At 34.7% G+C, this 13,843-nt stretch overlaps 1 protein-coding gene across 8 annotated transcripts in view; it reads left to right on the top strand.

The window, feature by feature from the left end:
* Positions 1–13,843, top strand: part of ksr2 (kinase suppressor of ras 2) — a 216,164-nt gene that overhangs the window by 54,603 nt on the left and 147,718 nt on the right. For 7 of the 8 annotated variants that reach the window (XR_015490503.1, XR_015490504.1, NM_001423542.2 and 4 more), the window contains exons 4-5: positions 3,303–3,338; positions 8,122–8,623. Coding sequence is in view for 6 of the 8 variants with exons in the window: in NM_001423542.2 (NP_001410471.1) it covers positions 3,303–3,338; positions 8,122–8,623 (538 nt within the window). In the remaining 2 variants the exon portion in view is untranslated. The remainder of the gene's footprint in view (positions 1–3,302; positions 3,339–8,121; positions 8,624–13,843) is intronic. The other variant, NM_001144041.2, reaches the window with a different exon arrangement.

The raw sequence follows: 13,843 nt of genomic DNA, 5'->3' as shown, positions 1-13,843 counted from the left end.
TTTACTGTCATCATGGCAAAGATAAAATAAATCAGTTATTAGAGATGAGTTATTAAAACTATTATGTTTAAAAATGTGTTGAAAAAACCTTCTCTCTGTGAAACAGAAATTGGGGGAAAAAAAACAAACCTATGGGGGGTAATAATTCAGGGGGGCTAATAATTATGACTTCAACTATATATGCACGTTAAAAAACAACTTGACATGTATGACGGATGACAAAAAATTTGTCTTGTGAATAATCTTGTGGAAACCACTTACCACACAGTTTGTTTACCACAGACGATTATGGCGAACAAAAAAACAATGACATGGTGTTGCTAATGTTATACAGAATGTTAATGTAAAACGCATATCATTATTCATCAGTCAAGCAAAACGTGCCTTCAACAACTGCCATAAATGTGATTGGAGTTTATAGTAAAAAAAAAAGGAGAAATATGTCTGTTACATAAACACATCATCCTGCCTCATAAGACACACTGTAAAAATGCTGGGTTCCACACAATCCCTAAATTTGTTGTATGTAAGTTTTTTACTTTTCTATAGCATAACAATATTATATGTTTGCTGATATTTTAGAAACATGCAAAGTGAACATACTTGTTTATCTGAAAAACAATGCTAAAATCAAACATTCTGCTTTGGAAATGCAAGTTACGTGCAGGAACTTCTGTCTGTTTCGGTCTTTTAACACTGCTAGTTTAGCCAGTTATATTTTAGCACCCTGGCTTGCCTTTCTGGAAACAGCGTGTTTCATTTATTCAGTCATGAGTTCTCTCAAAGTATGTGACTGAGATGGACAGTAGCAGACACTGAAATGAGATGCAGATTCAGAGTTCCACATGAGGTGATTATTAATTAGCAAATCATATAAATATTACAAGCGTAAACATTAGATGAGCAGGTTACTTTGTAACCCCATGTCCTTACAACAAGCTACGTGATGAAATTTGCCATCATAACCAACTGGGCTGTTTGCATGTTTGCACCAGACGAAACATGTCAGAAATTTAAATACAGCCATTCAGAAGCACAGAATAGTACACTCACTGCTCTCCAACAAAATGGTGAGGTATTTTCTAATTAATACTTAACCTCTTTAACATTAATCAATGTAACTGCTGAATCACTGATATGTGTTGGTTTACACTGAGACACAGTTCTGAAGTTCAGTTTCAAATGGTTATTTTATTTTCAATATCTGAGGTGAACTATCTGCCACTGCTTTCAGTAGTATGGCAATAAATGTCAAGTAAAATAGCATTCAAACTCACATTATTAGCATTTAACACTGAACAAAGCACATAAGGGTGAACCTGAGGTGATCATTGTCAGTTTTTCCTGTTGTTCACCTGTGAGGAATAGAAGCTGTTTCTAAAATATAAATTTCAGGTGTTGCTAGGACAAAAACCCCTTTTAATGTAAAAAATATTCCATCTATCACATGGCGTTACTTTTATTTAGAACACAACTTAAATCAGCATTTGTTGTCATCAATCTGGAAACCTGCACTTGTGCGTTTTGAAGCAGGGGTGCAATACCTAGTTCAACCACTGAGTGTCAAACTTACATACTGCACCTTTAATGTTGTCACAACACATCGATTAGGTTAACCTAATCAATTTTTACATAATTAAGTGAATTGAACATAAAGCAATTAAGCTGTCCTAAAACAAACGTTGAAATTGTGTTGTTTTAACTCGTTTTAAATACTTTGAACAGGCAGCGAAAGTCATTGTTTGAACCTCTGGTGGTGTTTGAGTTAGTTTGATGATGTATTTATAATAATAATAATAATAATAATAATAATAATAATAATAATAATAATAATATTAATAATAATAATAATAATAATAATAATAATAATAATAATAATAATAATAGTTGATCACAATTTGTTTTGATGGTCTGTTTGTTGAATTTAAGTTACACTGCAACTAATTCTCTTTAGATTATAAGAAGACTGTTAGGTTGGGCTTAGTGTTAGTGTAAGTTAACATGTACTTGCTGATGGGAGTCGCTCCCTCTAGTGTGTTGTGTGTGTGTGTGTGTGTATGTGTCTGTGTCAGGCACGTTGAGGGGTGTCAGGGGTGGAGTGCGCGACGAAAGTTTCTTATAGTCAGTTAAATGTCTGTTGAAGGAGCAGCATCAACAGATATTAAGCAGTCAGTCCACTAATACTCAAATGAAATCAAAATAAAGTTTTACCTGATAATATTAATTATATTAATAATAATAATAATAATAATCAATTCAATTCAGCTTTATTTGTATAGCGCTTATACAATGTAGATTGTGTCTAAGCAGCTTCACATAAATGGTCATAGTAACTGGTTCAGTGTAGTTTAGTTTTTAGTGTTTAAGTTCAGTTCAGTTTAGCTCAGTTCAGTGTGGCTTAAAGTCTTACTGAGAGTCCAAACACTGAAGAGTAAATTCATCGATGCATAGCTCTACCGATCCTACCGATCTACCGATGGTGAGTAAATTACGAGGTGCGAAAAATCAAACTTTAAACTAATCTTTTAATACTGCAATTTTTTTTTGCATAGGCTGTTAATTTTATTTCATATAACCTCTGTGTATCATTAGGAGCCTCGGATTTTAATTTAATCTTGCTTGTATGCATTTTTCTTTTATGCCGGTAGATGTTGACTTACATTTTATGAATAACCAAGGACCACGATTTCAGCTAATAATCTTATTTTACTTACGAAATGGCCTGAGGGTCAGTAAATGAACAGCAAATATTCTTTTCAGGGTGAACTATCCCTTTAATTTGTGTCTGCTGGTTTTCTGTTTGTGGTAATGCAGAGTTTAATGCCGGTGCATTGAAAAAAGGACAGAACTGAATTATTCTGCGTTTATGTCAACACAAAATCATTTTCGAGAGGAGGAAAAGATATCTGAAAAACAACATGATGGATGATGGTCATTTTCTGGAACAAAAGGTGGACCACTAATAGATAAAGTTCAACATGAGCTTTATGTTTGTCATATTTGTGGCATTTTATTCAATATTAAAGGTGTTGGTGGTGATTCCATTATAACACGGATTTGCTCGGAAATCCAAAAAGGGTTAAATAGAGGATCCTTTAATCGTGTTTTCTACCTAACACAAAAACAAACCTAGCTGAAATGCAATTAAATAAAGAATATAAACAATGCTCACGGATGTTTTCTTAATTGCAGTTATATTGTTTTCTTTTTTCAAGGTACAAGGTAAAACTAATGCTTATGTATTGAATTGCTTTTGATTATGCATTTATGAATATTCATTATGTTTGTTTTTTTCTTCTTAGAACAACTTGAGGATGACAAATTACACAGTAATGGAGGTAGAGTATTGTCTTTTTGTTATTCACAAGTGTGTATGTGTGTGTGTGTGTGTGTGTGTGTGTGTGTGTGTGGTCATTGTGTTGTGTTTGCTTCACTACTCATTACATTTGAGACATGTTAGAGTCACTTTCATCTTTCTGTCTGTTTGTCATGATAGATGCGGTCTGAGTCTCTTCACTGTTGACATCCTTCATCTGGCACTTGGTATCAAACTCATCTTCTCTTCTCTTCTCTTCTCTTCTCTTCTCTTCTCTTCTCTTCTCTTCTCTTCTCTTCTCTTCTCTTCTCTTCTCTTCTCTTCTCTTCTCTTCTCTTCTCTTCTCTTCTCTTCTCTTCTCTTCTCTTCTCTTCGCTTCTCTTCTCCATTCTTATAAGCTGTCTAATTGAATCTCAGAAATGCTCATCTTATGTGTTCTTTATTATTCCTCATGTATTTTGTGATCTCATGCTGTCTCAGCTCTTTTTGTCTATTTTGGTCGATTGATATATTGCTGAGGTTTAAATAATGCCTGATATTTGGAAAATATAATTGAAAAATAGTTATTTTACAAACAATATTAGCCCCCCTGTGAAATTTCTCAAACACTTCCCAATATCAATTATTAATGGTGCAAGGGAATATATATATATATATACTACTCCCTTTAAATATATATATGTATATATATATTCTTATTTATTATTTTTTCATTTTGACTCCCTTTGTTAGTCTGAGCCACAGCGGAACGAATCGCTAACTTATCCATCATATGTTTAACGCAGCGGATGCCCTTCCAAGTTGCAACCCATCACTAGGAAACATTCATACACACTCTTTCACACACATAGACTTCAGACAATTTAGCTTACCCACATGTCTTTGGACTTTTGGGGGAAACCGGAGCACCTGGAGGAAACCCACGCCAACACAGGGAGAACATGCAAACTCCACTCAGAAATGCCAATTGACCCAGCCGAGGCTCGAACCAGCAACCTTTCTGCTGTGAGGTGATCGTGCTACCCACTGTGTCACTGTGTAGCCCATATAAATATTCTTAAGGGGAGATTTACTCACACACACACATATATATATATATATATATATATATATATATATATATATATATATATATATATATATATATATATATATATATATATATATATATATATACATACACACATTAACAAGATTCTAGTATTCAGCTATATATATATATATATATGTATATCATAAGCTGAATCTTGCAAAATAACAAGTAATAATTATGTATTGTCATCAAAGACAAAAAAATAGTTATTGAAACTATTATGTTGTTGAACACAACTTCTCTCCATCAAACTGCAGTTATGAAATATTTTAATAGGAATTACATTTTGACTGGAAGAGTAATAATTTTGCCTTCAACTTTGTCATATATCAAGTTCAGTTTGCTTGTGCAATTTTTATGTCATGAATTAACTATAAATTATAAACTATAAGTAAACAATATGAAATAAATATTATTCTTTCATGTTTTTTTATTTGTATAACTGGATAAATGTTCAGTTTTATTTTAATTATTTTATTAAATACTATGTAAAATAGTTTATTTAGTAAAAAATATTAGATGTTTTCAATTAATTTCTTCAAAGAACTTATTTTAAATTATCATTTGACATTTTTGTTTGTTTTAACTGATTTATTTTCAGTTCAGAAGTGCAGGATTATGAAAATAAATCATCATTATACAAACCTACAGTTTTTATAATTAAGTTACATTTGTCTGATCAAATTCTTTTTACATTATTTCAGTAAATAAGATTTAAAAATAAATATTGATTTTATGTATTGTGTAATTATTTGCTCTCTTTCAGTTCACCATCGTTCATAAAAACCCATATCAAAGAAATTCTATTTTAGTCTAATTTTACCTCATCTCATCTTTTCCATCCCCTTCCCTTGTCCTTTCTCATTTCATCACTTGTTTGCTTTTGATCACCTTTTTTTGCACTTTCTCCTCATCTCCTCCTTCATCTCTATCTCACTCAAGACTTTTTCATTGCATCCATTACAAACCTCCACCCCCCCTGTCCCCCCTCTCTTGAATTGATTTTCAACTTAAAAAAGCAATAGAAGATCTTACATATGTGATTTGAAAAGGCATATGATTTTAATACTAAATTTTCATTACAAACTTTAACAGGGGGGCTAATAATTCTGACTTCAACTGTGTGTGTGTGTGTGTGTGTGTGTGTGTGTGTGTGTGTGTGTGTGTGTATAAATATATATATATATATATTAGTGCTGTCAATCGCTAAAAAAAATTAACTAATTAATCGCACCTTTTTAAAAAAATTCATCGCAATTAATCGCATTTAAAATACTGAAACTTGTAATTTTGGCTATTCAAATTTAAAATTAATGTAAACGCAAGACAAAAACTATTTAAATTCAAAATATAATTGTTTATTAGAATTAAAATTCTAAATATAATTGTTTAATAGAATTTTTGTTTAACTTGTAACACAGATTTCTTCATATAAACAACATACCCACAATAAACCATCAAGATCCTGGCTTGACAGCCATATTTATTACAGAAATAAAAGCACAGGCATGTTAATGCCATTTAAATATCAAAACAATCAATGCCAATAAAGAAAACATTGATTTCCATGTTGGATTCTAGGTGGACTGCAAAAAAATGCCAAAATACAGGAATTGCAGATATGAAAAATGAAAAATTATAATAAACTATAGAATACAAACTGCTGCACTCATTGTAAAGTTTTATTGCTGTGAGTTGAGAACATTAGTTATAGAGTAGAAACAATTTAGCTTAATCCTCCTTTACATTCAACCAGTTGCTAAGACTAAGAGTATCCCGCAAATGCACAGAGACTCCCGGATTCCCGCAAATGAATGATAATCTCTCGCAAACCGGTTATTAAATACATTGCACACTCCTTTCCCCCGCATCCCTCCTAGCAGGTATGTCGCACGCAACTCACTCCCACCGTCCTTTATAGGTACGTCTCGCGCGCACACGCCCCTACTCAGATACGTCGCGCACTTTACCCCTGACACCCCTCAACGGGCCTGACACAGACACATACACACACACACAACACACTGGAGGGAGCGACTCCCATCAGATTCAACACGCATGATCACGTTCATCAAATTTGCTTAAACTAAGCGTCCTAAAGTATTACTGTTTTTCACAAGGATTCTGACACAACAACCCGAAGCAAACGCTTTCGTTGCGTTTAATGAGGAAACACGCAAAACTTGGAGGGCTCATGCTGAAAGGCAGAGTAATGCCCTGTCTTTGACAGCTTGCGACATCACCAGAGACTTTCTGAGTACATTCACATAAGACACCAATACTCAGATTTTAATATGATTAAGATTATACTCTTATTAAAATTCTACCGTGTAGCCTAAGCAGTGATTTTATTACCTTAAAGGAACACAGAGTCACAAAATGCGGAGGATTTTCTTTCTGTTCGCCATGCGGTATCAACTTACAACAGAAAGTTAAAAATGAAACACCCGAAATTGCATGAAACTCTGGATAACCTGTGATGCAACTAAGTGTTTTATACTGAAACTTTCCTTCAAAAAGGGCTTCCTTGGTCTTATCCACATTTCTTGCATGTTAAACACACGTCCACCAAAACAGGAAGTAAAAAAAAACCTGCAACTGCGTTAATTGCGTAAATTTTTTTTTACCCGTTAATTATTTAAACTTAATCGCATGCGTTAACGCACTAATTTTGACAGCGCTAATATATATATATATATATATATATATATATATATATATATATATATATATATATATACACACACATATATATATATATATATGTGTATATATATATATGTATATATATATATATATATATATATATATATATATATATATATATATATATATATATATATATATATATATATATACACACACACATATATATATATATATATATATATATATATATATATATATATATATATATATATATATATATATATATATATATATATTTATATAAAGTTGAAGTCAGAATTATTTGCCCCCATTTGAATTTTTTTCTTTTTTTAAATATTTCCCAAATGATGTTTAACAGAGCATTGAAATTTTCACAGTATGTCTGATAATATTTTTTCTTCTAGGGAAAGTCTTATTTGTTTTTTTCGGTTTGAGTAAAACAAGTTTTAAATTTTTTAAACACCATTTTAAGGACAATATTATTAGCCTCTTCAAGCTATATAATTTTTTCGATTAGTCTACAGAACAAACCATTGTTATACAATAACTTGCCTAATTACCCTAACCTGCCTAGTTAACCTAATTAACATAGTTAAGCCTTTAAATGCCACTTTAAGCTGTATAAGTGTTTCAAAAAATATCTAGTCAAATATTATTTACTGTCATCATGACAAAGATAAAATACATCAGTTATTAGAAATGAGTTAATAAAGCTATTATTTTTAGAAATGTGATGAAAAAATCTTTTCTCCGTTAAACAGGACTTGGGGGAAAAATAAACAGGGGGGCTAATAATTCAGGGGGCTAATAATTCTGACTATATATATATATATATATATATATATATATATATATATATATATATATATTTAGATTTTAGGCCAAATCAAATCAGCCCTAGATTGTACATAACCCTAGATTGTACATAAGAATTGTGTTGTTTCAGCTCATTTTAAATACTGTAAGTAGATTGAATAAACAGCAAACTTCATTTTTTGAGTGTGTCACTCTCTCTCATTCTTTCTCTCTCCGTGTCCCGCAGGATCCAAGCAGGACTGGTCCATCCAGTGGCCCACATCTGAGTCGGGCAAAGAAAACACTCCAGTGGGCCCGTCTGACCACAGTCAGTGGGTGCGTCTCCAACTCTCCCAGAGCCCCAAATTACACTCACGCTACAGCCAGCACTTATGCCAGAGTCCCCAAGCCCTGGTGCCCCCATTTTACTCTCCTCACCCACACTCAGACCGGCTGACGGTGGACGCTCACTTCCCCTCACCCCTAGAGACGGGACACCACTCTCTGCCTCCATCCCCCAGACAGAGGCATTTCGCACACACTCCTCCTCGGACTCCCCTAGTAGTGAACACTATGACCCCTCCTGGGACGCCCCAAGTCAGGCGGAGGAATAAGCTAAAGGCCCCGGGAACGCCACCGCCTGCCAGCCGGAAACTCATCCACCTGCTGCCCGGGTTTACAGCTCTGCACCGCAGTAAATCTCACGAGTTCCAGCTGGGCAACAGAATAGACGACGCGCAGACACCCAAGTGAGTCACGCTGCTTTATATTGCATAGTCTCATTGGCTTTACATAGGCTCATTCTGAAAACGTAGCCCTATAGAGATTTCTGGAGATCGTGAATTATGTAGCCAGAACTACATATGGCTGCATTTCATCTTTAAAGCGAATGCTGCGAGGCGGTATGACGTCGATCCTTTTTGCAAATACCAGCTGACTGCTTACCTCCGTATGGACTGCTTTCCTGCTGTTACCAGTTTGTTCAGTAGCCTGACCGTACGTTCACGAGAGTGTCAAAGTAGCCGGAAGTCATTCATTTGTCAATGAGAGCCAGCGGCGATAGGTGGCGATAAGCGGCGAGGAGCAGCGCGGTGCGTCTTCGCCGGCGTGAGCGTCGAGGAGAGTTGAAATGAAGTCAACTTTATGGTAATGAGCTATGGTTCGGCGGCAAGCTATCAGAATGAAGACGTCCATCGCTTGATAGCAGTTCAGAGAACACAGACCTGTGAACTTTGGTTCCGACCACAGTTGTTCCCAAGGGTTTGATTATTGCAGTCGCCGGATTTCCAATTATTTACAATTTTTGTCCTTGATACCTTGTGTCTCTTGCCTGTTGGTTGGAACTAATTGTGGTGAGTGATGTGGCATCAGGTATTTCTTGTGTCTCTTGGCTATTGGTTGGAACTGATTGTGACGAGTGATGTGACATTAGGTCTTTCTGGTAGAACTAGCGCTAAAAGCTAAATTTCCAGAATGCAGGTGAGACAAAAACTAAAGCCAAAAAATAAAACAAACAAGTAAATAACAGGGTGAGAATGTGGTAAAATCTGAAAACGTGGTAAAAATCAGGCGGCTGCGAGGGCTTTTCTTTTCCTGGATTGTTAATAAAAACACTGAGGTTGGATTTAAGGAAGGGGGTGGGCGGGTTAATCGGTGGGGGGATCAGTCGGTTGGTCAGTCAGTAAGTCAGTAAGTCAACAGTGGCCTCTGGTGGATTAATGAGAAAAGAGTAGGCACAAATGGCACTTGTGAGAAAAATTTGAGATCTGAAAAAGCTTACACAGTGGCCTCTGGTGAATTCGCAAAAACAAAAACTGCAAAAAAACGTACACTGGGACGTGTTTTGCTCTCTCCAGAAATGTATATAGGTTTACGTAAGCAGAATGAGCTTGGGTTGTGCTTATTTGGTAGTGATGAATTGTTCTTTTTTACATCAGTGATTCTGATTGCTAATTTTTATTATTTTTTTTGTACAAGTTATATAATTCTTTGCCGACTTCTATAAGGAATCTCTTGAATGTTTCAAGAAATCTCTTAAAAAGGGACCTATTATGCAAATATCACTTTTAGAAGGGGTTTAAACACAGTTGTGTGGCAACATTCAAACAGTGAATTTAACCAGCTTCTAATGGTTAAAAAAAATAAAAATATATATATATATATATATATATATATATATATATATATATATATATATATATATATATATATATATATATATATATAAATATATATATATTATATTTTATATATAATATAAGCCTCACCCATTAGTGATCATCTCTCTCTCTCAGTAGCATAGGACATTAGTCTTGTTTTTGAATCTGCCACTATGCTGACACTTGGGCATTTCTAGCTCCGCCCTCTTTTGAAAAGAGCTCATTTGAATTTAAAGTGAGAGTTACCAAAATGGCACAGTAAGAATCAAAGCCTAAACAGGACAGTTTCAAAAAATTGTCAAACATTATTTGTTGGATATTTTGAGCTAAAACTTTACATACACACTCTTGAGATATCAGAGACTTATTTTACGTCTCGTAATAAGGTGGATAAAAAGTCCCTTTTAAAACTTTTTTAGTGTTGGTTGATAGGTCATTGATCTTGTGATATCATGGCTTTACATTGACATCAGAAATCTAATTATTTGCCTTAATCTGAATAAGACAATAATACGATAAGGATGTTTCCATGAGTTGCTTTTTGAATGTTTCTTTCATGATCCTATTTTACATGTTATAGCACATAGATCGATTAACATCACTGCGTCACCACATTACATCCAACGTTTCCTCTGGAATTTCATGTAATTTCGGGTGTTTCATTTTAAATTTGACCACTTTCACTGCAGTTTGGCAGTTTCACTTTTATTCATGAACATTTCATGCATGCCCCCGTGACAAACGAGATATTGGATGCGAGTATGAAGTAAGGACTGGTGGAAGAGTGTTGTTTTAATGGTGTTTGATGCCGCACGCCAAATGGAAATGTTTGGTGTCTGTGGCCCTTTACAGACTTGGTAGGTGCAGAGAATAGTGTAAAACAGCTGTGTGTGTATGGACTATCCTATCGCAATACATGGTGAAAAGTCCTACATAACGGTCATAGTTTGATCGCAAATGTTTGCATGTCTGTACTGCACTTCAAGAATGAGACTAAATAGGCATACTCCACATGTCTTAATTCTATTTCGGCTTAGTTCCATTATGACTGTAGTCAGATTAAGGTCATCAAAATTCACATTCACATGGTACACTCTTAATCACAGTATTGTCTTAATCGTATTAAAATCAGATTATTTGTGTCCATGTAAACATACTCACTGTCCTTGTATCTGTGCACTTGGTGTACAGTGGTGAGGAATGATTAAATGATGAACTTCACAGCACGTGAACACAATAGCCAATCAGCAGTGCTTAAATTATAGCAGGAAATGGATGTTTTTAAAGATTCAGTACCGAAATTCCAGTATGGCGACGCTATCCAGGCGGTTGTTTTCATAGAATGAAGCCCTTTAGTCTTATACAATGTTCAGCTTCACGTTGGCTGCTGATAATGAGGTGATGCTAACCATCAAGGACTGAAAGGACAACACACACACTTACAGTAATACACAAACACACTTCATAACACATCAACACATAGACATCACATAGACATACACATAGACATCACCTATATGCTATATAACTACAGGTTAACTGTGTTTATATACACTAACTTTAACTGTTAAAAGCCATTAGGTCAAGTTATTAGTAACTAATAAAGTTATGGTAACTTATAACCTTAGCTTTTCCAAGTTTGATTGTAATTCACAAAATGTGCACCTTTTGTAAAGCTGCTTTGAAACAATAATAATTGTAAAAAAGTGTTATGCAAATAATTGAATTGAATTGAATAATCCTCTCGGTCTTTATTCTGCAATAACAGCCGTCTGGATGTACTTTATCCCTTACTTAACACACGGTAATCTATTGATTATCCCCCGCTTATAGCTCATATCAATAATATCTTATAGGGTTACGTGATGGTTAGAGCTCTCTTGTGTCTTGCATTGTCTAGAGAGAAAGAAAGGGCAGAGAGCCATGACTTTCTAGTTTAGTAGAGTAAAGTGGATTAAATGGCATTAGACGGGTGATGAGCAGTCCCTCTGCTCTGATGTGATCCAGACCTTCTCCATGTCCCTTTAATAAGGCCTGGATGCAGTGAATGCCAGCAAATAGGCAAATCCAATCAGGACAAAGCTTTTCCGATGCCTCCACTAGACTTGATTTGGGACCTGTATTGTTCATTTGAGACTTTGCTGATTTACGGACAGGACAGTTTGCCAGCAGACGCTGCTATGTTTGCGTAAGGCAGTCGTTATATGAAACAATTAACCTTTGCCTTGTGTAGCAATAAATTTAGGCTCACACATCACAAATCTTTTTTTGTGCAGATGTTTTTGAGTGTTTTTTTATTCAGTGTCTTTGTTCCAGCTGTTTGGTTTCTATTTAAATTCAAAGTATTTGAGTGAATTAGTATTTTAGTTTCAGGTTTCACATGTATTTGCAAATTATTTGAGTATAATGTTTTGCAAAATAAATAGATTTCTTTATTAAGTAATTTCAGATGCTTTTAGTAAATTCTATTTAAAATACAGATTTAGTTTTAATCAGTTTAACAATTTTAAGTAATTTGACTAGAAATTAAACTATTTTTTTTCACAGATGTTTTAAAAATTGTTATAAACAGTATGTTACTGGCAATGTGTAATATACAGCATTAATGAAATGTATAGAATGCCTATCGAAAAGTGGGAAAGTATGGCACTGGCCCACCTCCGCCATTTGTCCTGCCAATGATGTTGGTGGTGGCAGCACTTGGGTCATTGTTTGATGATGGTGATCGAAGAATGTGAGTGTTACATTATTGTAAGACAGTGGATTGCCGGTATGAGGTTCCACTACTACATCACAGACAATATTGTAACAAATGGTTCATTCTCAGTTCTGCTGTCATTGTTTTTCCCAGTAAGAACATCTTATGTTTTATTTCGTATTCCTTCCACTTTAAAATACGTAATGATCAATAAAGGCTTTTGTTGTGCTCTTCTGACACTTTGCATAAGGGTGCTTTCACACCTGTGGATCAAACTTTATTTTTTTTGTTCCGAAACAAAGATTCAATTTATTAAATGTTTATTTTTGTTCTTGGTGCGGTTCACTTTTTACACGACAAGGTTTTTAAACAAACCAAAAGAGCTAAAACAAGTCACTTGCGAATTAACTCCCCTTACATTAGTCAGAGTTTCCGGCAGAGTCCCGCTCAGCTGTAATGGGTCCTTATTTCAATTTATGACGATGTGCAAAAAGACATTATAAGCCAAAAGTTGTGCTTTAATTTTGAATGGTGACACCCACAGACATCGTCAACAAATTTAAATCAGAGGTAAGACTCTCTAATACATAGCCTCTGGCTTGTGCATTATAGGCTTTACATTATAGAGAGAATTAACAGATAAAACAAAGCCTGTTGTTTAGTCAATTTTCCTAATGGATAAACAGCTCTCGTTAATAGCTCAGCATGCTTTCACTTTCGTATTTGGCATGAAACGCACATTTACTGGTAGGAATGACATCCCTTGCTACTCATAATTCTCTCTTCATATAGCTATATGCTTATTATATATCCATTATACACTGTGATCAAGCCTAATTTGGATCGTTTTGCTTTCTCACTACAATCCGTTCCAGAGTTTGTTTCAATCGAGCCGAGACCACCTCCTTCATGTGATCATGGAGCGATTGAATTTGCGGAATCCGAGCACGATTGCTGGATAACTGGGTTAACTGGGCTTGCTAACTAAAGACAGGTTCCAACAAAAGTCTGGGTGTAAAAGAACCTTAAATGACCCTTGTCATTCTATATAGTGCCTGGAAATTGTATAAAATGCCTAGGATAATTGTGTACAATCTTTACAAAAAACTGAT

The sequence above is a fragment of the Danio rerio genome, chromosome 5, assembly GCF_052040795.2.
Source record: "Danio rerio strain M-AB ecotype USA chromosome 5, GRCz13ab, whole genome shotgun sequence".
Classification (NCBI taxonomy): Eukaryota; Metazoa; Chordata; class Actinopteri; order Cypriniformes; family Danionidae; genus Danio; species Danio rerio.
The sequence above is the reverse complement of the archived record's forward strand: the minus strand, read 5'-3'. Positions and strand labels throughout refer to the sequence as shown.